Consider the following 21,804-nt stretch of genomic DNA (forward strand, 5'->3'; position numbering starts at 1 on the left):
TGTAATTCTCCCACCATGATGTTGCGGGTCCATCAAGCTGATGTGCGGCAAAACGCACTCTTTCCGCATCTGTGCATCCTGCAGTGGTCAACTCCCTTCCAACTTTGCGGAGCCAATCATCTGCAACAATCGGCTCGGTGCTACTGTAATACACCGGCGGATTCAGTCTCAAGAAACGGGTTAAGTGATCAACAGGTGGTGGTGGTGGGTTGTTGTTGTTGTTGCCTTGGTTCTGTACTAGTGCTTGCATCAAGACCTTCTGCTGCTGAATCAACTGAGTGATCTCCGGTGGGAAAACAAATCTGCTTTCGCGTCTCGGAGGCATCTGATGGGTTTAGAAAAGATGAGAATTTAGAATAGAATGAGGTCTAGAGAGAAAACACTACCCATATGCACATGAGACAAACACAATCAATATCACTCAAATCAGTTCAAACAAGGCATACAATCGATCTAACTATCGTCACAAAGTGCTCCGACTATACTATATACATGGGGGAATACTACTACTGATTATGGTGGTCTTCTAGAAATTTTGATTGGTCGAAGACTCCATGATATCTGCTCCAGCTTCATCAACAAAGTCATCTTCACTGGGGTCCGAGTCGGTGTCGTCGATGATGATGTAGTTATCCGGGCAAGCGCAATCATCGTCTTCTCCTCCTGGTGCTGGGTCTCCCATGAATACTCCGATCTTCTTTATCAGGTCGTCATTCTTCTCCAACAACGTGGCGATCTCCTCCTCATATCCATCGCGCGTAGACTTGAGTTCTTCCTCCAGCTCCGTGATCTTGGTCAATGCCTTCTTCAGATCTATCATGCCTGTGCACATTTGGTTCTCCTGGCGACGAATGTGTTGGTTTTGCTCCTGGATGAAAGATGGAATTGATCTATCCTTCTTGGTGCTGATCATCTCCCATTGCTCACCCCGGCGCCCACAAATCTAGTAAATGGTATCCTTAAGCTCCTTGTGGTAAACTTCTCCAATGCGTCCCATGGTGATGTGGGCTGCCATGCTCTTTCCTAGACTCCAGGTTGGTGCATTAAACGAAAACTCTATGGGCTCGGTGATGGGCATGAACGTCCTTCCTGGAACTTGAACTTGAATCATCCAACGCTCCTCTTCTGGTAGGGTGACGTTGTAGGTTCTGGTGAAGCTTGGTATTCCAATGTTCATGTATCTAGTGACTTCCTTCAAGTGGCGTCCAAAGGGTGTATTTCATCTGGTTGCATGAACTTGTTCCTGGCATCCGCCATCCTAAAAGAGTGGAAACTAGAGAGGAGTCAGAAATGAGAAGAGAATATTGATCTAGGGTTTAAGCTTAGTGGTCGTGTCCTACAGTCAGCGTGTGCTCTGATACCATCTTGTAGCGACCAGACCTCAGACGGTCAAGTCTCTGTGCATCAGTGTCATCCCTGGATCAGTAATGCTGACACGCACAGTACTCGAAGGATTTATAACAGAGTAGCAATCACACACTTATTACATCGAATGTCTCAAAAGAGAACTTATTACAATAAATATGGCTTAAGGCCATCTAATAACGATAACAGCGGAAGGCTTGGAAGATAAGTGAGTCCGTCAACTCCAACGGCATCACTGAGTATAGAACCTTCCGCTGTTATCGTTATTAGATGGCCTTAAGCCATATTTATTGTAATAAGTTCTCTTTTGAGACATTCGATGTAATAAGTGTGTGATTGCTTCTCTGTTATAAATCCTTCGAGTACTGTGCGTGTCAGCATTACTGATCCAGGGATGACACTGATGCACAGAGACTTGACCGTCTGAGGTCTGGTCACTACACTAAAACAAATGGTTTGATTGATTACATGAACAGACAACACAAAGGTTACTCAACTATGGAAAGAACATTTCACCTATGATTTACCAAGTAGGAATTTAATTTCCTTTTTTCATTCAGGACCTTAACAATCTGGTCAGTCTCAGCTTGCTTCATTTTGAAATCCACCAAATATTTAATGGTTGTCTTGAGTACTGCTTGTGATTGTGCTGTTTGCTTCCTCAACATGTCAACTTCATCTCTAAGTGCAGAAGCAGGATCTCTTTCTACCACTAGTTTAGCCTCTAGAGCATCAGCAGTTGGCAATTCATAATGCACGATTGGGCCAGTGCCACTGCTGTGGGATGATGCAACGTCCATGGGGACCTCGCTCTTTGATCTTGGGCTAACCTGTTTTGCCATTAAAGTTCCGATCGGATTCAGAAAAGTTGAAGTTAGCAAAACATCTCAACTGGGAGTTATAACAGCAAACCAGTTAAACAAACAAGGAATTAAAGAGTTTCAATTGGATGCTGAAAAGTAGTTATTAACATCATTGTAACCCGTTGTTGCAGCAGAAAGCAGTTAAACAAACAAGTAGATATTTAAGTTAAGGCAAACAGGTAATTCTTAATAGTAAGTATCAAACACATAGATAGGCGCAGTCTACAATATGATTAACAGGTTGTGCCATTATGTAATCAGTACCAAACTAAATTAAGCCAAGCAACGTAATTGAACAATTTTGCAATAAGTGGCTAACTAAAATTCTAAGAAGAAGGTAACTGAACTTACGTAGTTCTTTGTACAGGCACACTGCAACTTCTTTTTCGCTTACAAGGTTGTACGGAGGAGTCCATGGCATCAATTGCTTGGATACGCAGTCCCAATACTTCTTTCTTCCCACACTGCATGGGTAAGTCGAATGGTTAATCTGGTAAGATGGTATGCAGTTTGCGCACTGGTTATACGTGCAATTACACTTCGATATTTTCAGCCAGAGAATGAATAATTCAAGCAGGTACACACCATGTTTGTAGTCCTTGTACACCATGTTGCATTTTGTGTTTTTTGGTGCTTGCATCATTTAGTGTTTATAATCTGAACTGCTTTGGATCATTAGCTGGTTTTCAAAGTGCATGTAGCTTCACATTTCTCAAGTTATGTTGATTTCCAGTGCACCTATACAATTTACCATTGTATTGGGTGTGTTGGGGACATAAGAGACTCTTTATTATTTGGTTGCAGGGTTGTTTGAGAGAGACCATCTTCATCCTACACCTCCCACGGATTGTTAAACCTTAGGCCATCCACTTGAGGGAAATTTGCTACTGTCCTACAAACCTCTGCACTTGGAGGCCCAACAACGTCTACAAGGAGAAGGTTGCGTAGTAGACATCACCGCGTGCTTCAATACTCATCGGACCGCATACATCAGTATGTATTATTTTCAATAAGTCATGAGCGTGCTCCATTGTTCCGGAGACCGGAGTTTTAGTCATCTTACCCATGAGGTCTGGTTTGCAAGTATCAAATGATTCATAATCAAGTGATTCCAAAAGTCCATCCGCATGGAGTTTTTTCATGCGCTTTACACCAATATGACCTAAACGGCAGTCCCACAAGTAAGTTGCACTATCATTATCAACTTTGTATCTTTTGGCATCAATATTATGAATATGTGTATCACTACGATCAAGATTCAATAAACCATTTACATTGGGTGTATGACCATAGAAGGTTTTATTTATGTAAACATAACAACAATTATTCTCTAACTTAAATAAATAACCGTATTGCAATAAACGCGATATAATCATGTTCATGCTCAATGCAAACACCAAATAACATTCTTTTAGGCTCAACACTAATCCCGAAGGTAGAGGAATTGTGCGATGGTGATCATATCAATCTTGGAAACACTTCCAACACACATCGTTACCTCGCCCTTAACTAGTCTCCGTTTATTCTGCAAACTCTTGTTTTGAGTTACTAATCTCAGCAACTGAACCGGTATCAAATACCCAGGGGCTATTACGAGCACTAGTAAGGCACACATCAATAACATGTATATCGAATATACCTTTGTTTATTTTGCCATTCTTCTTATCTGCCACTACTAGGAAAAGGCTAATTAGTGGCGCACCTGTTTTGGCCATTAATGGCGCACTACAGGTGCACCATTATCATCACGCCACTAGTAACTAGTACTAATGGCGCACCCCTGGTGCGCCATTCGTATACCAGACAATAGCGGCGCACCTGGGAGTGCGCCATTAGTATGTCAAACGGTACGCCATTACTATGCCTCCCAGGGGGCCATATTTACCTTTTGCTCTGGGTTACTAATGGCACACTTCTAGATAATGCGCCACTAGTGTGTTTATTGCAGTGCGCCACTAAAGTGCAGTGTGGTGCGCCACTAGTATGAATATTAGGAATTTTTTTTCTTTTCTGATATTTGCACAGGTTACAAAATATATTACTGCACAGAATATAGACAGCACAACATATAAACAGCAGATTTATCGAATACAATAGAAGATTAGTCTCCGAATACAATTCATCATATTAGTCTTTGAATTCAAAAGACCGAAGAAAGTTAGAACATTACAAGTCTCGAGACCACGAGTAGCAAGTTTGTCTTCACATTACAAGTCAATATCGATCATCTAAACTACCATTACATAGAAGAGAGCTGCAGTCATCACGATGAGCATCATCGCGATGAAACTGGTCTTCATCTGGTTCCTCCTCTGCTCCCTCCTCTCTCCCGCTAGATAGCGCGAGTATCTAGCTTCCGCCTCCGCCCTAGTGGTGTACCCTTTGTAACTGTTACCGCTGAAACGGTGAACCTATCTCCGACACTCCTCCCAGTCGTCGTAGACTCCGGGAACCTTACCCTTGTACACGACATACGATGGCATCTCTATGCACTAGACAAACAAAACGTTAGTAGCAATTCACAGACAATACATAAGCAATATATAAGTATGCAACAAAAGGATCCGAAGAGAAAAGAAACACATTAATAGCATGATTCATGGTCCTACTAATAAATAGCATCGATTACATATAAGTTGAACGACTGTCCAAACCAAAGAGACATACAAGTTCATTAAAGTTTAATTACAACATGAGCTAATCGATATTTCAGAACTACATAGCATCACTACTTTCGACTCAGGGACCGGAGCGTGGATGAAGCCGCCGTCTGTCGTGATGGTCATGAAATCGCGGGCGTTGTCGGCCTGCATTTGTAGCGTTGTTTCTATCTCACTGTTGGACGGTTGATATCTGAGGTAGAACCGCCCCTAGGTACGAAGGACATCTTGATGGATTATTTCCGCAAACTCCGACTGGATGCGAAAGAATTCTTGTCTGATGTTCGCGTCCTGGATTGCCGACAAGCATGCGGCCCAATCTTTGAGATTATTTGGTAGCAGAAGGTGATTATGGTCCCGTACGATCGCCCGCATGTGATGGAGGGCATAGTAGGCATCCTTCTAACCGCCAGGCGGCTGCTTGACGCAGGGGAACGTCGTATTGTGGGTGAACATCATCAAGAACTTTCTTGATATTTGTGTAGTCTTTCTTCGACTGACGGTCCAAGTCGAAATACGTGGCCATGGAATATTTCGGGCTTAAGAGGATGAGTGTGCAATGTGTGTCACTGCAAAAAACACGGAATGTTAGAAAAAAAGAACGATCGAAATCTAAGAAATCATATGTTACGGGGCGGTGAGGGGATGACTTACTCGGGAAAGTAAGGCACGAGGAAGTTATCCTTATCTGGGTTTGCCAGAATGACGCCTTCGAGGTATGAAATCGCGACTTGCCGGTCCCCAGCAATGCCCAAGATCTTGGCACGCATGTAGAAGGGGTCGACTATCACGATGTCCGGGGTCTTGTCTCAAATGATCCGCATCTCCATACTCAGCGAAAATAGCCGAACGAAGGTGTAGTGCAGCGGATGAAAGTTAAAAATAGCGAAGATGTCATCAAACCGCAGGACGATCATACCCCCGATGGCGCTATCCACAAAGCCCTTGCCCTCTGGCACCTTGGCCACGAAAACCGGGTATGCCACATCATTCTCGAAGAGACGCCGCTTCTCCAAAGAAAGAACACTGTCATGCAGACTCCACATAGCACCGGTTGCAGCATTGAGCAGATTAGTCGGTAGCATTGGCCTACCCGCCACATGCACCCTCCTCGAGATATCCTTAGGTGAAGGTGGCCCGTCCTGAGCACGGATCATACTCGGTGCCGGCTGGCTCGCACCCTTGTTATTCTATCTTTTCCATCCCTTCTTCTCTGCTGTAATGGGATCGAGTTCTGCTCAGAGACCGCCTTCTTGAGTGTGTTGGGGCTGATAATATTTCGCACCTCGGCTATCTGAGGCTCGGTGAAGGTGGCAGCTGGAGGCGTCTCCTGAGAACTAAACGCCAGACGATGCCTGTTGCAATTGTGTTTCTCCGCGGTACCAGCTAGATCGCGATCGTCTTTTGCAGGGTTGGGTTCTTGAGAAGGAGGCCCCAAGAATTCATCACCGTACCCATGTTCGTTGAAGTACTTATCGACGTTGGTAAATGTACCGTCGTCGTCGTCATCCGGATCCTGTGCCATATGCATGTCCGGCATGTCCGGTAGCATTGCGGCGGTCTTGCCATGGCTTGGCGCCGGCACGACTGGCGGTGTTGTCTATGGGGTGGTGTCCCCACCCCCAAACGAATCTGGCTCTTCGGCCAAAGCAGGGGCCAGCTTAAGCAGGTGCTGAGGGTCATCACATCATCTTCGTCAGCCCAGGGGGTCAAAATGGAGGTAACAAGTCGTCGCAGCCCCACAGCACCCGAACCAGTTGAACCCTATACACGTTGGGTGGCATCGGATTACCGTGGAACATGCGGTTGCCCGGTTGAACGATTCTGGCCTTGGCGACATCAATCAACTCGCCGTCCACGAAGTGCAGGAGAGTGCATGGAACGTTGGCGATGCCCTACAAAAACATGTAGGGCGTCAGGGATGCCCAGTCAAAGGCAAGGAGATGAAGCCATCGGCCGAGAGGCTTAATTAGTTATCGTGATGGCGTCGAGCTCGGCTAATGTCGAGGAACCGCCAACGGCGGGCGTGCAAGTGATGGAGGGGCCGCTTGCTGCCGAGGTGCCGGCCGGCGTATTCTTCCCACACCCGGGTGCATTAAGCTGCAACGCCGGCGCCGCCGCGGGAGACACCAATGCCGCCTCCACCGGAGACATCAATGGCGCCGCCGGCGCGTTACGCGAGTTGCTGCCCGTGAAGCTCCAGAGTAAAAGAGTTGGGCAAGAAGAGTCCCGAGCCATCCACGAGGGTGGAGGGCGCGCCCTACCCCCTAGGTGCGTCCCCCTATCTCGTGGATGACTCAGAGACCCCCTAACGTGAGACCAACGCCAAAAATTCCTATAAATACAGAAACCCGCAGAAAGAAACCTAGATCGGGAGTTCTGCCGTCGCAAGCATCTATAGCCACCAAAAACCAATCGGGACCCTGTTCCGACACCCTGCCGGAGTGGGGATCCATCACCGGTGGCCATCTTCATCATCCCGGCGCTCTCCATGACGAGGAGGGAGTAGTTCACCCTCAGGGCTGAGGGTATGTACCAGTAGCTATGTGTTTGATCTCTCTCTCGTGTTCTTGATATGGCACGATCTTGATGTATCGCAAGCTTTGCTATTATAGTTGGATCTTACGATGTTTCTCCCCCTCTACTCTCTTGTAATGGATTGAGTTTTCCCTTTGAAGTTATCTTATCGGATTGAGTCTTTAAGGATGTGAGAACACTTGATGTATGTCTTGCATGTGCTTATCTGTGGTGACAATGGGATATTCACGTGATTTACTTGATGTATGTTTTGGTGATCAACTTGCGGGTTCTGTGTCCTTGTGAACTTATGCATAGGGGTTGGCACACGTTTTCGTCTTGACTCTCCGGTAGAAACTTTGGGGCACTCTTTGAAGTTCTTTGTGTTGGTTGAATAGATGAATCTGAGATTGTGTGATGCATACCGTATAATCATACCCATGGATACTTGGTGACATTGCAGTATCTAGGTGACATTAGGGTTTTGGTTGATTTGTGTCTTAAGGTGTTATTCTAGTATGTACTCTAGGATAGATCGAACGCAAAGAATAGCTTCATGTTATTTTACTACGGACTCTTGAATAGATTGACAGGAAAGGATAATTTTGAGGTGATTTCATACCCTACAATAATCTCTTCGTTTGTTCTCCGCTATTAATGTCTTTGGAGTGACTCTTTGTTGCACGCTGAGGGATTGTTATATGATCCAATTATGTTATTATTGTTGAGAGAACTTGCACTAGTGAAAGTATGAACCCTAGGCCTTGTTTCCTAGCATTGCAATACCGTTTTCGCTCACTTTTATTACTTGTTACCTTGCTGTTTTTATAATTTCAGATTACAAAAACCTATATCTATCATCAATATTGCACTTGTATCACCATCTCTTCGCCGAACTAGTGCACCTATACAATTTACCATTGTATTGGGTGTGTTGGGGACACAAGAGACTCTTTGCTATTTGGTTGCAGGGTTGTTTGAGAGAGACCATATTCATCCTACGCCTCCCATGGATTGATAAATCTTAGGTCATCCACTTGAGGGAAATTTGCTACTGTCCTACAAACCTCTGCACTTGGAGGCCCAACAACGTCTACAAGAGGAAGGTTGTGTAGTAGACATCAGAGCGATAGGGGTGGTCCTTCCCACACAACCCAGAAACCTTCAGGGATAGAGAGCCTTGATGCATACAGTTGTCCCCATATAACTGTTTCCGATATCTCAAATATCCTAAACACTTCATCCTTGCTACTCGTTTGTGCTTGCATCGCCATCGCAGTCGTAGTTTTGTGGTTTTACCTAAAACCAGGAACATTCCAGGCACGTACCAAACTGGCTCTACGTTTACGAGGCCTGGCACATGACAAACAGTTCATGATTGTAAACCGTGTACGATAGGTAGACAATCGCACACATTTAGTTTTTCCGCACCGTTTATGATAGTGTATGACATCACACATGCTTTGCAAACGGCAACTGTGTGCATTGTTACACACGTTTTCTCTCTGTGAGCCGTGTCGGATTATGATGTATATCACACACGCTGTGCTTTATAGACCGTTGCGCCGTAATGACATGCACACCATAATTTCACCCTAATTTAATTGCTGCTATTTAAAATTGTACCTAATTTGAACTTGAAAGTAGGTTATAGCTTTATTCATATTCATCAGGTTCAAACAACCAATGCATTATTCGATTCACAGGTACATATGTTTAAGAATTACATAAGTACCAAATAAAGAATGATGAACCAGGGTTCTATACTTGTACGCGTCTTCCTATTACAGATGGTAAAGAAAGAGGCGACAAACATTCTGGTTGTTGAATAAGGTGAAGCGGAATGGCCCTATTGTGCTCTCCTGGATGCAGAAGGCACGCACGACTCAGTTCCAACCCCTTGTGATGGCCGACCGCCAATCATGTAGTTTGAGAGGTAATATTGAGTAAACTGCTTCAGGATCCACTACAAAGGAAAAAAGATTCAGACATTGTCATCTAACACAACTCATTACGGGCAGTAAAAAGAAGGCTATAGAGTTCTTACTTACCATCCTGCAGTTCACTATTGACATCTTTTGACCCATTTTAATAACAATCTTTATCTATTTCCTCACTTGATGCTAGTTCATGAATATCTCATTGCCCCACATGCAGAAAGGGTCGAAGTGTAGATCTTTGGCAATGACATATGTACCTAAAAGCACCAAGTTAATATTAGAAGCTAAACAACAATTGCAAAATGATGTAGTACAACACTGCCTCCATCCCATTATATAAGATCTTATTACATGTATATCTAGACATCATCAGAACATTAAGGTAGCACTCTTCCTTGTTGCTATGTAGCCTGGGATTGCATATTTAGTCATTCAGTACAATGCATGTTGCTATGTAGCCTCAAATATACTAAATATGGCCCTAGTTAACCTACTGATAAATGGGTTACAGATATATTTAGTGAAATGTCCGATTCGATGATTAATCCCATATCAGCCCCCGGGATATATGGTACCAGCTACCGATATCGTGAACAGTGACTACATATAAGCAATGCGATGAAACTAACCTTGATGGAAAACAACATTGTTCTCGATATTGTCCTGTATGAGTACATATAAAGCCATGTTAAGCACAACATGATAAACATCAACCAAATATATCCATGGTAGGCAACATAATCTACAAATGATAGCTTCAGTGTGCAGGTTTAAGCATGCTAGTTAAGCAAAACAAGAAGTGGAAAGGTGTGTTAACTGCATCAGGCATAACATTTAAAAACAAGCAAATAGCCATTCAAATTGGTATTGTGCAGGTCTAAAGTACACTAGTTATTGTTAAAAAAATGAAAAGGCATGTTAACTGCAACATCCTTAACAGCAACCAAATATCATAATACATAGTGGTATTCTTGAAACTGTTATTGAAAAAAATTGAACTGCACGGCAAATAGTTGCACATATAGAGCATCACATTGTGAAGAACTGGAATAAACAAGGCATAAGGCCATCTCTAGCCGATCCTTTAAAAGTTAAAGGACTAAAACCCTTAGTGGATATATAGATATACTCCAGAAATTGTTGGCCGTTTCTAGTCGATCCCCTAAACTTAACGTTGTAAACTTCAATTTGATCAAGTTCAAAGCAAGTTCAACGGAAAGTAGCATGCATTCAAACATAAACATAGATAGTTTTGCATAACTGAACATAAAACATAAATTTAAACTAAGCTAAACTACTTTCGGTCGAAGTGGAGGTCGAGCCAATCCTTCCTCGTCAGATACGGCATGCCGCGAGCCGGGTCCGGGCCGGTGCCATCATCGGGGTCATTGCGGAAGACACTCCTCCACTCGTCGACGTCGATCTCTGATACGTCTCCAACGTATATATAATTTTTGATTGTTCCATGCTGCTATATTATCATTCTTGGATGTTTTACAATCATTTTATAGCAACTTTATATCATTTCTTGGGACTAACCTATTGACATAGTGCCCAGTGCCAGTTGTTGTTTTTAGCTTGTTTTTTACTTCGCATGAAATCAATACCAAATGGAGTCCAAACACAGCGAAACTTTTTGGTGATTTTTTCTGGACCAGAAGACACATGATGGGCCAAGAAAGTACCTGAGGGGGGCTCCGAGGGGAGCACACCCCACCAGGGCGTGCCTGGAGGACCAGGCGCACCCAGGTGGGTTGTGCCCACCTCGTCCGCCTCCTGCACCACCCCTTTGCTCCATAAATACCCCAATATTCCAGAAATCCTAGGGGAGTCGACAAAAATCAATTCCAGCCGCCGCAAGTTCCAGAACCACAGATCCAATCTAGAAACCATCACTGAGGGGTTCATCATCCTCATTGGTGCCTCTCCGATGATGCGTGAGTAGTTCATTGTAGACCTTCAAGTCCGTAGTTCGTAGCTAGATGGCTTCCTCTCTCTCATTTGATTCACAATACAATGGTCCCTGGGAGATCTATTTGATGTAACTCTTTTGCGGTGTGTTTGTTGGGATCCGATGAACTTTGAGTTTATGATCAGATCTATGTTTTTATCCATGAAAGTTATTTGAGTCTTTTGATCTCTTATATGCATGATTACTTATAGCCTCGTATTTCTTCTTTGAATCTTTGGTTTAGTTAGGCTGACTAGATCGATTTTTCTTGCCATGGGAGGAGGTGCTTTGTGATGGGTTCGATCTTACGATGCTTGATCCTAGTAACAGAAGGGGAACCGATACGTATGTATCGTTGCCATTACGGATAACAAGATGGGGTCTAATTCCTACATGAATAGATCTTGTCTACATCATGTCATCGTTCTTATTGCATTACTCTGTTTTTTCATGAACTTAATACACTAGATGCATGCTGGATAGCAGTCAATGTGTGGAGTAATAGTAGTAGATGCAGGCAGGAGTCGGTCTTCTAATCTTGGACGGGATGCCTATATAATGATTATTTCCTGGATATCGTCATAATTATTTGAAGTTCTATCAATTTCCCAACAATACTTTGTTTACCCACCGTATGCTATTTTTATTGAGAGAAGCCACTAGTGAAATCTACGGCCCCCGGGTCTCTTCTTTATCATATTTGCCTTCGAGATATATTTTTATTCGCTTTTATTTTCAGATCTATATTTCCAAAAACCCAAAAATACTTTGCTAAATTTGCTGCACTTATTTTATTCGCGATCTATTTATGCAATCTACCACAATTTTATCCCGTAAACTTGACAATTTCTGGCACCGTTACCCGAAAGGGATTGACAACCCCTTTAACATGTCGGGTTGCAAGTATTTGTCCTTTGTGTGCAGGTACCATTTACATAGTGTTGCGTGGTTCTCCTACTGGTTTGATAACCTTGGTCTCATCACTGAGGGAAATACCTACTGTTGTTGTTCTACATCATCCCTTCCTCTTTGGGGAAATACCGACGTAGTTCAAGCCGATATCAAAAGGAATTTCTGGCGTTGTTGCCGGGGAGAAATCATCAACATGTACCAGGTTCCTAATAACAAATCTCATCTCCTTTCAATCTACATTATTTGCCATTTGCCTCTTGTTTTACTCTCCCCCACTTCACAAAATTTGCCGTTTTATTCGCCCTCTTTTTCGTTCGCCATTTTCTCGTCAGATCTCCTATTTGCTTGAATTTGTCAGAGTGACTTTAGCATGGCAGAAACAGATGATGGCCTAACTCCTAAAATTGGATGATCTGGCAATCTGGATGCTAAATCTTTTGTTTTGGTGCAAGGTAATATTATGGGGAAAGAACATATCGAAGAACTTTCCAATTGTGTCAGAAATTTAACTCTTGATGATGCTCCTATACTTAAAAGAACAAAATCTTATGCAGAAGCTATTTCAGCACTAGTTCCGAAACTTGAGAATAAATTCATCTGTAGTCATCCTACCTTGCAAACATTGTTTTATGAGTTACCTATTATAAAGAATCCCAAAGCAAAAAAGTTGGCCACCCGCGTTCTTATGAATGAACTTGACAACATAATATGGGAAGCTAGAGAAATCTTTGATTTTTATGGTATGAACCATGAAAAACCGGTGATAGATGAGATCCTTTATAATAGTGATTATATGTTAAGACACTTGCTTGGAAATAATCAAAATTTTGGTGAGAATCTTAAAAAGGAAGTCCCTGTTTTAGACATAATCCAACATGTTTTCAATTATGTTAATCAACACTATTCTTGGATTGTTGCCAGAAATTAAAGGGGATGTGATGATAAGAAACTTGATAATGCTAAAGTCTCTATGGATGAGCTGTTTTATGTTGTGTGTGCAAAACCACTTGACAAAAACACCTCCATGGGAAGTGAAATTAAAGATGACAACACTTATATCTTTGCATTATGCCTAGCTAGGGGCGTAAAACGATAGCGATTGTTAGGAGGCAACCCAATGAATAAAATTTATTTTTGTCTTTTTCTTTATGTTCTTGAGTGTTTTAACAATTATGCCTCTGTTATGATTGTGTTTTTTGTGTTTTAATTAGTGTTTGTGCCAAGCAAAGCCTTTGGGATCATGTTGGGTGATAGTTGCTTTGATCTTGTTGAAAAACAAAAACTTTTGCGCTTAGTGAAATAATTTTCGTAAATAACCGAAACTTCCTTTTGCTCTGAATTTTTTACACAAATTGTATATACAAATTGCCTACGTTGTCCTAATTTTGAAGAATTTTTGGAGTTACATAAGTATACGAAGTATTCAGATTACTACAGACTTTTCAATTTTTGAAAGATTCTGTTTTCTTTGCGTTGTGTGCTTAATTCGATGAATCTATGGTTTATATTGGAGGGTATAAGCTATAGTAAAGTTGGAATACAGTAGATATAATGCAAAAATATGAATGGGTTTGCAACAGTACTTATAGTAGTGATTTGCTTTGTTATACTAACGGATCTCACGAAGGTTTTGTTGAGTTTTGTGTGATTGAAGTTTTCAAGTTTTGGGTGAGATCACGATGGATGAAGGAATAAGGAGTAAGAAGAGCCTAAGCCTGGGGATGCCCCGAGTGGCATCCCCTCTTTCTTCTAACGACCATCGGTATTTTACTTGGAGCTATATTTTTATTCGTCACATATCATGAGTTTTGCTTGGAGCGTCTTGTATGATATGAGTCTTTGCTTGTTTTGCTTTTTATTTTGTGTCATCTATCCTTGCTGGACACACCTATTTGAGGGAGCCAAAATTATGCTATGACTTGTTAGAATTGCTCTCTATGCTTCACTTAAATCTTTATGAGCTATGGAATTGCTCTAGTGCTTCACTTATATCTTTTTGAGCATGGTGTGCTTTAGTATTTTTGAAGAAATGCTCTCATGCTTCACTTAGATTTATTTGAGAGTTAGTAAATTTTTTAAGAAATTCTCTCTTGCTTCACTTAAATTATTTTGAGAGAAGAAAATTTTTATGCTCATGTTCTTCACTTAGATTTGTTTGAGCTATCAAAAGCAACATATGAAATTAGTCCCAAAGTGATAGATATTCAAGAGGGATATAATAAAAACTTTCATGAAGATCATTGGGAAAAATAAACTTGATTCCTTGTAATAGTTTTGCGATATGTTGATATAATATGTGAGTCATGTTGATGAGTAATTATGCTTTAGTAAGATATTGGTGTTAAGGTTTGTGATTCCCTATGAAAGCACGAAAGTCAATAGTTATGCAATAAAATTACATCCTACTTTTGGTGCATTATTTGGTATTAGTTATGCTTAATGCTCGCTTATGAGATTTTTCGTTTCTTGGTTGGATGCTTCCCAATCTTTTGCTAGCCTTCACTTGCACTAAGTACGATCACTACTTGTGCATCCAAAATCCTTAAACTAAGTTTTTCCATATGAGTCCACTATACCTACCTATATGCGGTATTTCCGTGCCGTTCTAAGCAAATTTGTATGTGCAATCTCTAATTTTCAAAATAAATTTATCTTTTGTGTGCTCGTACCGCTCATGAAACGGTAGGGGGTGGCTGATATTTTTCCATGCTAGATGTGTTATTCTCAAGATGAGTGTTTATTCAGTTGTCATTGCACGAGAGTACGGGAAAGGTATTAGGGATGCCCAGTCTCGAATGAAAAATGAATTTAATGTATGTTGTCAAATAATAAATTCCTTGGAAAGTGTTGGTATGGACGGCACCCGTGGATTCGGTTAGCCGTGGAATGTGAAAGTATGGTGGAAAAAGGAATAAACTTTATTTTCTGTTTGGGAACCGCCTATGATATATCTAGCATGGAAAGTATTGGGAACTACTCAATCATTTTCGTTGACAGGAAAAGCATGCCACCCAAAATGTTTTTATCTCTATCTTTTTCACTTTGAGCTCTGGCACCTCCACAAATCCCTACTTCCCTCTGCGAAGGGCCTTTCTATTTACTTTATGCAATTTTAATTTTATTTGAGTCTCCATCTTCTCTTATAAAGCAGCAACTAAGGGGCACTATGATCGTACTTGAGCATTGGGTGTAGCTAATACACTACTGCAGGTTGCTGCTAACGCGACACTACAATCAGAGACCCTCCGACGAAACTGTGTGTGATGCCATAATCGCAAACAGTGGTGTAAAAAAACCATCAAAAAAGGTGCAAAACGTTTGCGATGGAGGATGCATCAAACACGGTTTAGATTTTAGTTGCGTGTGCGGTGCAGGGCGTACGGTTCAGCTCAATTAACTGTTTGCGATGTGGAGGAACAAAAGAAACGGGCAGCCAGATGAAGGTGTGTGCGATGTATAGCATACGGTTCACTCGGATGAACTGTTTGTGATTAGGCAACACAAAAGAAACGGTCAGCCAGATCAAAGGTGTGTGCGATATACGGCATGCGGTTCACTCGGATGAACCGTTTGCGTTGATACATGAGAACAGAAACGGTTCAAATGAACAAGATGTGTGTGATACGAGGCAAATAGGTCTGTAATCAGAAATGTGTGCGAAGACCGATAACAACATAGACGATTACTGCTAACAAGCCATGTGTGTTGTGAGCAAACGATTGCTGGTATACAATTGTGAGTGATTGATGAAAACATCACCGACGGGTTCCATTGTTTAGTCCGTGTGCGATGTGATTTTCTTTGTTCACACAACATCTACGCTCTGTCTACAGAGCATCAACATATATACTTAAAAAGACAGCATTGCATAACCAAATTAAGCATACAATTACACAAATGACTACACACATAACATTTCCACACACCAAAGTAAGCAATTACATGCATACTAAAGTAGGAGAAACGAGGATCTAATCATACTTATTGTTGCATAGACGCTTGCCATTGCTCTACTTTCGGCTGGATCCCTGGCCGATTTGGGGAAGGAGGCACTTCCTCATGTCAACGATCCGCCTGTACATGTCGTAGCTCGTGTACGCCTCCTTGGCCGCGTACATGGCATGAGCTTTGTCGAGTTTCTCCATCCAGGCCAAGTGCCAGGCACGCTTGTCCTTGTTGCACGAATCCTTCAAGTCTCTGTAGTAGGGGTCGATGATGGCCTCGATGAGGTGAACCAGTGAGTCCTTCTCATGCTCCTTGCTGCCCCAGATCTTGTATTGGCCCTGGATGTCGACAAGATTCTCGCAGGCGATGCCCGAATTCTCGAGCACCTTTACATCGTTCGTGATGTCCACCATAGCGAACATGTAGTGGGGGCTGTTGACAAACCTGGCGAAACGCTCGCAAGGCCTTGTGGCCAGGCAGTAGTGGTAGACGAGGACGTGGTGGTGCACGCCCATCTGGGCGACGGCAACCTTGGGACGAGACCCGGCACGAGTGCGGGTGTACTCGAGGTTGAACCTGATCACCTTGTACTTCTTCGCGGCAAGCAACAGCTCCATGATGTGGATGGAGTGCTCCACCCAGACCGGGTCGTTGGTGTACACCACCGAGAGATCCATGAAACTTTTGTGGGTGTCCACCACAGCACGCATGGTGAACTGCTGCTCGTCGTCGGCAGCCGCTCGGAGCACCATTGGACCCGCGTAGGATACCCTCTAAGAATTTCTCGTGGTGGGTGTGCTTCTTGCAATGGTGGGGCATGATCGAAAGGTTGAAGAGACACAAGGGTTAAATGGCCACTGTAATAAATGGGGGCCGGCCGGCCCGTAATCGTCACGTCTTGTCACGGTGTTCATAGCAGAGGATTCCAGTGCACGCTTGACAACTCTGCACCGCACGTGTGGGCTCGAAGAGGCACCAAATGTATCGTCGGTGAGCCTGTTCCCACGCTACCGCGTTGTTTACCGCGCAAGCTTCCCGCCCGGCTAGTTTGGCCACGCGTAGGCTAGAAGAGGGACAAATCATGGGCATTTATTGGCAAAAAGCTTTGTAAAAATGAAGTGTGTGGAATGATTTCGATCATAAGTTTACCCGTGGGTGATGAGGTCAAAGTTACACAGAAGGGTGTGTAGGAGATATGCCCTAGAGGCAGTAATAACAGTTATTTTGTATCTCCAAGTTTGTAATGAATGTTTATGATCCATGCTATAACTGCAATGATTCTCGAGTCTACAATATCCACGAGGCTCGGAGGGAACTCATATGCACGTGTGGTATAATAAACGGTAAAATATATTCCTAGTCATGCCTCTAAGACTAGCTCAAGTATTGCATGATGATCCTGTTTCCTGATCATGGGCATGACTATGCCGGCAATTTTGAGGGCACAATATTGGTAGAACGCTTGTGTTGAATCAACCCGGATTGATGTTATGCTATGAGATACCTTCGTCACAAGTTTATGGTTAATATCATTGAGATAGTTAATGTTTGCATAATTCCTTAGACCATGAGAGTATCAAGTTCCTTCGTGCTTGCTTCGTGAACTTTGGGGTTTGTTAAACGTCATCCGTAACTGGGTGGCTATTACGGCAGCTTTCGGGTTCACGGAAAAGTATAGGAAGTAACAAGATAGCTCAAGATTGGGATTTGCTCCTCCGACGATGGAGAGATATACTCGGGCCCTCTCGGTGTAATGGTATCCATCATCGTCTGGCCAGACACATTGTGATTTGATCACTGGGATGCCGGAACACGGAAACGAGAAAAGAGAACAAAACCGGTAACGAGGTAACTTGCAAGGTGGAAAAATTGTTCGTCCATGGGCATGCAATAAATCTCACCTCGGGTGTTTGTGACATATCGCGAAGAAACAGGAATAGCTCACTGCAACTGGAGGTTCACTCAAATATTCATTCGTGTGGGTATAGCGATCAATATGGGTGTCCACGGCTCCGATGTTGATCATTGATCGGAAGGGGTTCCAGGTCATGTCTATACTTCACCGAACCTGTAGGGTCACACGCTTAAGGGTCATCTATCTGTTGAATACTAGACAGGGAGTCTGAGAGAAAATCACCGAAAAAGTTTCGGACACCGAAAAGTTTTGGACAGCGGAATCGTACCGCAGAGAGAGGTCATCGGATAAGTTTCGATGATACCGAAAAGTTGTTTCGGGATACACCATTAAGTCAAATTGGTTTCGGCACATGCCTGATAAATCTTGGAGGATGCCAGAATCATTCTGGAAGCTTTTTGGAATTTTCTGAGATAAACACCGGAAATGTTCCAGAGCTGCCGGAGCCACTTCAGATGCTTTTCACAGATGAAAATCACTAAACCGGAATTGTTTCGGATCGCGTTGAAAATAATTTTGGTGGGTACTGGAAATGTTCTAAGCCCACATAAATATTTTCAGTTCGAACAGACGCTGAAAAATGTCGTCGTGAATAGTGAAAGTGCTTTTTGGGATATTTTATGGTGAGTCACCTTTTGGGATATCTCCAAAAGGCTTCTAGAAGGGCTTGGGGGCCAAGTATGCTCCTCATGGGGGTCCCCCAAGGGGGTTGGCCGGCCACATGTGTGGGGCTCCATGGAGCTCCACTTCACTCCCCATTATGCCCTTCATGTGTGACATTTGCATGGGCATTTTGGGTTTTTGTGAGCCATCCCTACCCCTTGGCTTTCCTATAAATAGAGGAGGAGTGGGCAGCCCAAAGCTCATCCCTTGCTCTCATACACATGCCATGCATTATCTGGCTTCTTCTCTCCCTCCCACGAAAAGAGTTTCGTAGAGCCGTAAGGCTGTCTGGGTTCCGGCAGCAACTAGTTCTGGACGGCGAAGCCCTGCCGGATAGCTGACACCGTATGTGTGCAACCCTGTAGAGAGATTGTAGTTTCGATCTTTTGCCCGAGGGGCTGTTTGAGTGTCCTCCCGAAGGGCTATCCGAGTCTCCGTCCGAGTTTCGAGGGTCCTCCCGAAGGGCTGTCCGCGACATTGTCCGGGGGACTGTCCGACCACCTCTCGAAGGGCTGTCCGGAGAAGGAGTACATCCTCGCGGTTGGGAGGTTGTAAATCCTAGCTGCGGGGATCTACACCGACTCTTCTTCCGCTGCGCTTCGAGTCGGTACGGATCAGATCAAACCTTGTATGCAGTCTCCATAGTGGTCCTGGGCGTGCTCGCTATACCAAAAAGTTTCGTTTTCTGTCGCGTTCCCCTACAGTGGCATCAAGAGCCAGGCTATGCGTAGATGCAGGTTACGATCTAGAATACATGGAGATGTATGGGTATTGCATAATATAATTTTGGAGTAGATGAGATCTATTGCTGAAAATTATTTATGCGGGTGACAGATGAAATCTGTTACCCGACGTTCTTGTTGCTTCCCTAGAATTTGCGTTTGCTCAATCTCGAGACAGCATGGTGGAATTTGACAAAGTTCTGGCAATCCGTGATCCTGATTGATCATGGAAGTGCTATCAGTTCTTTGGGTTCTGCCATAGTCAAAAGAAAGATGAAATTCGCAGATGAAAGGGCATTGCAGATATGATCTGCACGGGGGTCATGCGTATGACGAAGTTTAGTATGGGGCTCGAGATTTAATTATCTCGTGTTTCATACACCCCGAGATGTTAATCTAGCAATTTGAATAATCATACTTGATGATAAAACATTGGTAGCTGCGGTTTAACTCAAAACCTTAGAAGCCACGTAAAATAAAATTTTGCATAAACCGATTAGAGGCGTCTAACTTGGTTTTGCAGGATGTGCATGTGATGTGGTATAGCAATGCTCATATTCAATTTGATTATGTATGAGATGACTATATGATGTAACTAACATGACCTGCGTGTCATGATTCTGCATGATGGCTGGAGCCATATGATTGCACTTTAATGACCTGCGTGTCAACCTTAAGTAATGCACTTATTTTATTAGCTATAGAGATAGCAATATTATCTGGTGCATCGACAAGGTGGTGGCAATCTTCGCGAAGGTGAACACCGCAGCAAATGCCGAAGACGAAGAATTGAAAGACTTCTCCGTCAGAAAGGGCTATACCATATCATGCTAATTATGAATTGCCTGAGATGTTTATCCCCTATGATGCACCCTTCTTGATTGCGCGGTACTCGCTTTTATTAGGGTGATCTCTCACTTAAAGATATCAAGTAGATAGTGTTCTCCCAAGTGTAGCACCGTCACGGCACCTATCTTTTCGGGGTGTGCCGTGTCACACGGGTACGAACGATTAGCGAAGTGTGAGGCGGGTGAGTTGAGACCTCGCAGCGAGATCACTTGGTTGTCTTGACGTTCAGGCATGACCGTCATGAGCTCGGAACACACGCGTCGAAAGATGAACAAGAGTCACATAGTGATGTGATTGGCAAGTTGGCCTACCGGTTAAGATTTTCGTCATCAGTGGTGTTACACCAATGGCGAACAATCAAGACATGGATCTTGAATCACTCATAATCAATTTTGAGAGATATTGATTTGAGTGGGAGTGCACTTTAGAATAAAATGTTTATTCACTAGTGCAAATTTCATTATAAACAAAGTCTAAGTGAAACTTGTGTTTTCGTTGTAGATCAAATGGCTCGCAACACCGCGTTCAACTTAGGCCGATGTTAGAGAAAGAGAAGTTAGCTACGACTGGAAACAACTATGCGGACTGGGTCCGTAACCTGAGGATTGTCCTCAGGAGCGCTAAGAAATTGTACGTGCTTGAACCTGCTCTTCCAGCTAAACCGGCGCCAGATGCACCGGTAGATGAACAAAATGTCTGGGCCACTAAGGATGATTATCACAACTTAGTGCAGTGCCTCATGCTAGCTTGCATGAGTCTAGGGCTTCAAAAACGTTTTGAATTCCATAAAGCCCGTAATATGATCCGGGAATTGGATGCTCTGTACAAGGAAACCGCAAAGTCTGAACGATATGATATCATGAAGGCTTTGATGGATTGCAAGATGGCTGAGGGTAGTTCAGTTGGCGAACACGTGGTCAAAATGATTGGCTATTCTGAAAGGCTTAAAGCCCTAGAATTTCCACTTCCACCTGGCCATATGATGGACATGTTGCTTTCTTCACTCCCCACGTCTTACGATGGTTTTGTCATGAACTACAACATGACAGAGATGGAGAAGACGCCGGAAGAAGTGCTCGCCATGCTGAAAACTACAGAAGGAGGACTGCGGAAAAATCGCAAGCAAGTGTTGCTTGTGAATAAAACCGCCAGTTTCAAAAAGAAGAAAGGCAAGCCAAAGAAGGGCAAGGGCACCGGTAAGACCGGCTCCCAAAGCAACTCTAAGGGCGGAGCCAAGAATGAAACTGAGTGATTCTACTGCAAGGGCACAGGACACTGGAAGAGAAACTGCAAGAAGTATCTGGAAGATAAGAAGACCGGGAAAACCGGAAAAGGTATAATTGTTATACAAGTTAATGTCATTGACGTTTTGCTTGCTAGTGAAAACTCTAAGTCTTGGGTATTTGATACCGGATCGGTTGCTCACATTTGCAACTCGATACAGAGACTTCAGAAGGTGCGCAAGCTAGCAAAGAATGAAGTCGTGATGCGCGTCGGGAACG

The 21,804-nt window shown here is 43.3% G+C and overlaps 1 protein-coding gene across 1 annotated transcript; it reads left to right on the plus strand.

Moving 5' to 3' along the window:
- Window positions 1-20,840: 20,840 nt before the first annotated feature.
- LOC141027375 (uncharacterized) lies at window positions 20,841-21,554 on the plus strand. Its single transcript, XM_073504382.1, has one exon. The coding sequence runs from the start codon at window positions 20,841-20,843 to the stop codon at window positions 21,552-21,554; it is 714 nt and encodes a 237-aa protein (XP_073360483.1).
- Window positions 21,555-21,804: the final 250 nt, after the last annotated feature.

Source organism: Aegilops tauschii, chromosome 7, assembly GCF_002575655.3.
Source record: "Aegilops tauschii subsp. strangulata cultivar AL8/78 chromosome 7, Aet v6.0, whole genome shotgun sequence".
NCBI classification, from domain to species: domain Eukaryota; kingdom Viridiplantae; phylum Streptophyta; class Magnoliopsida; order Poales; family Poaceae; genus Aegilops; species Aegilops tauschii.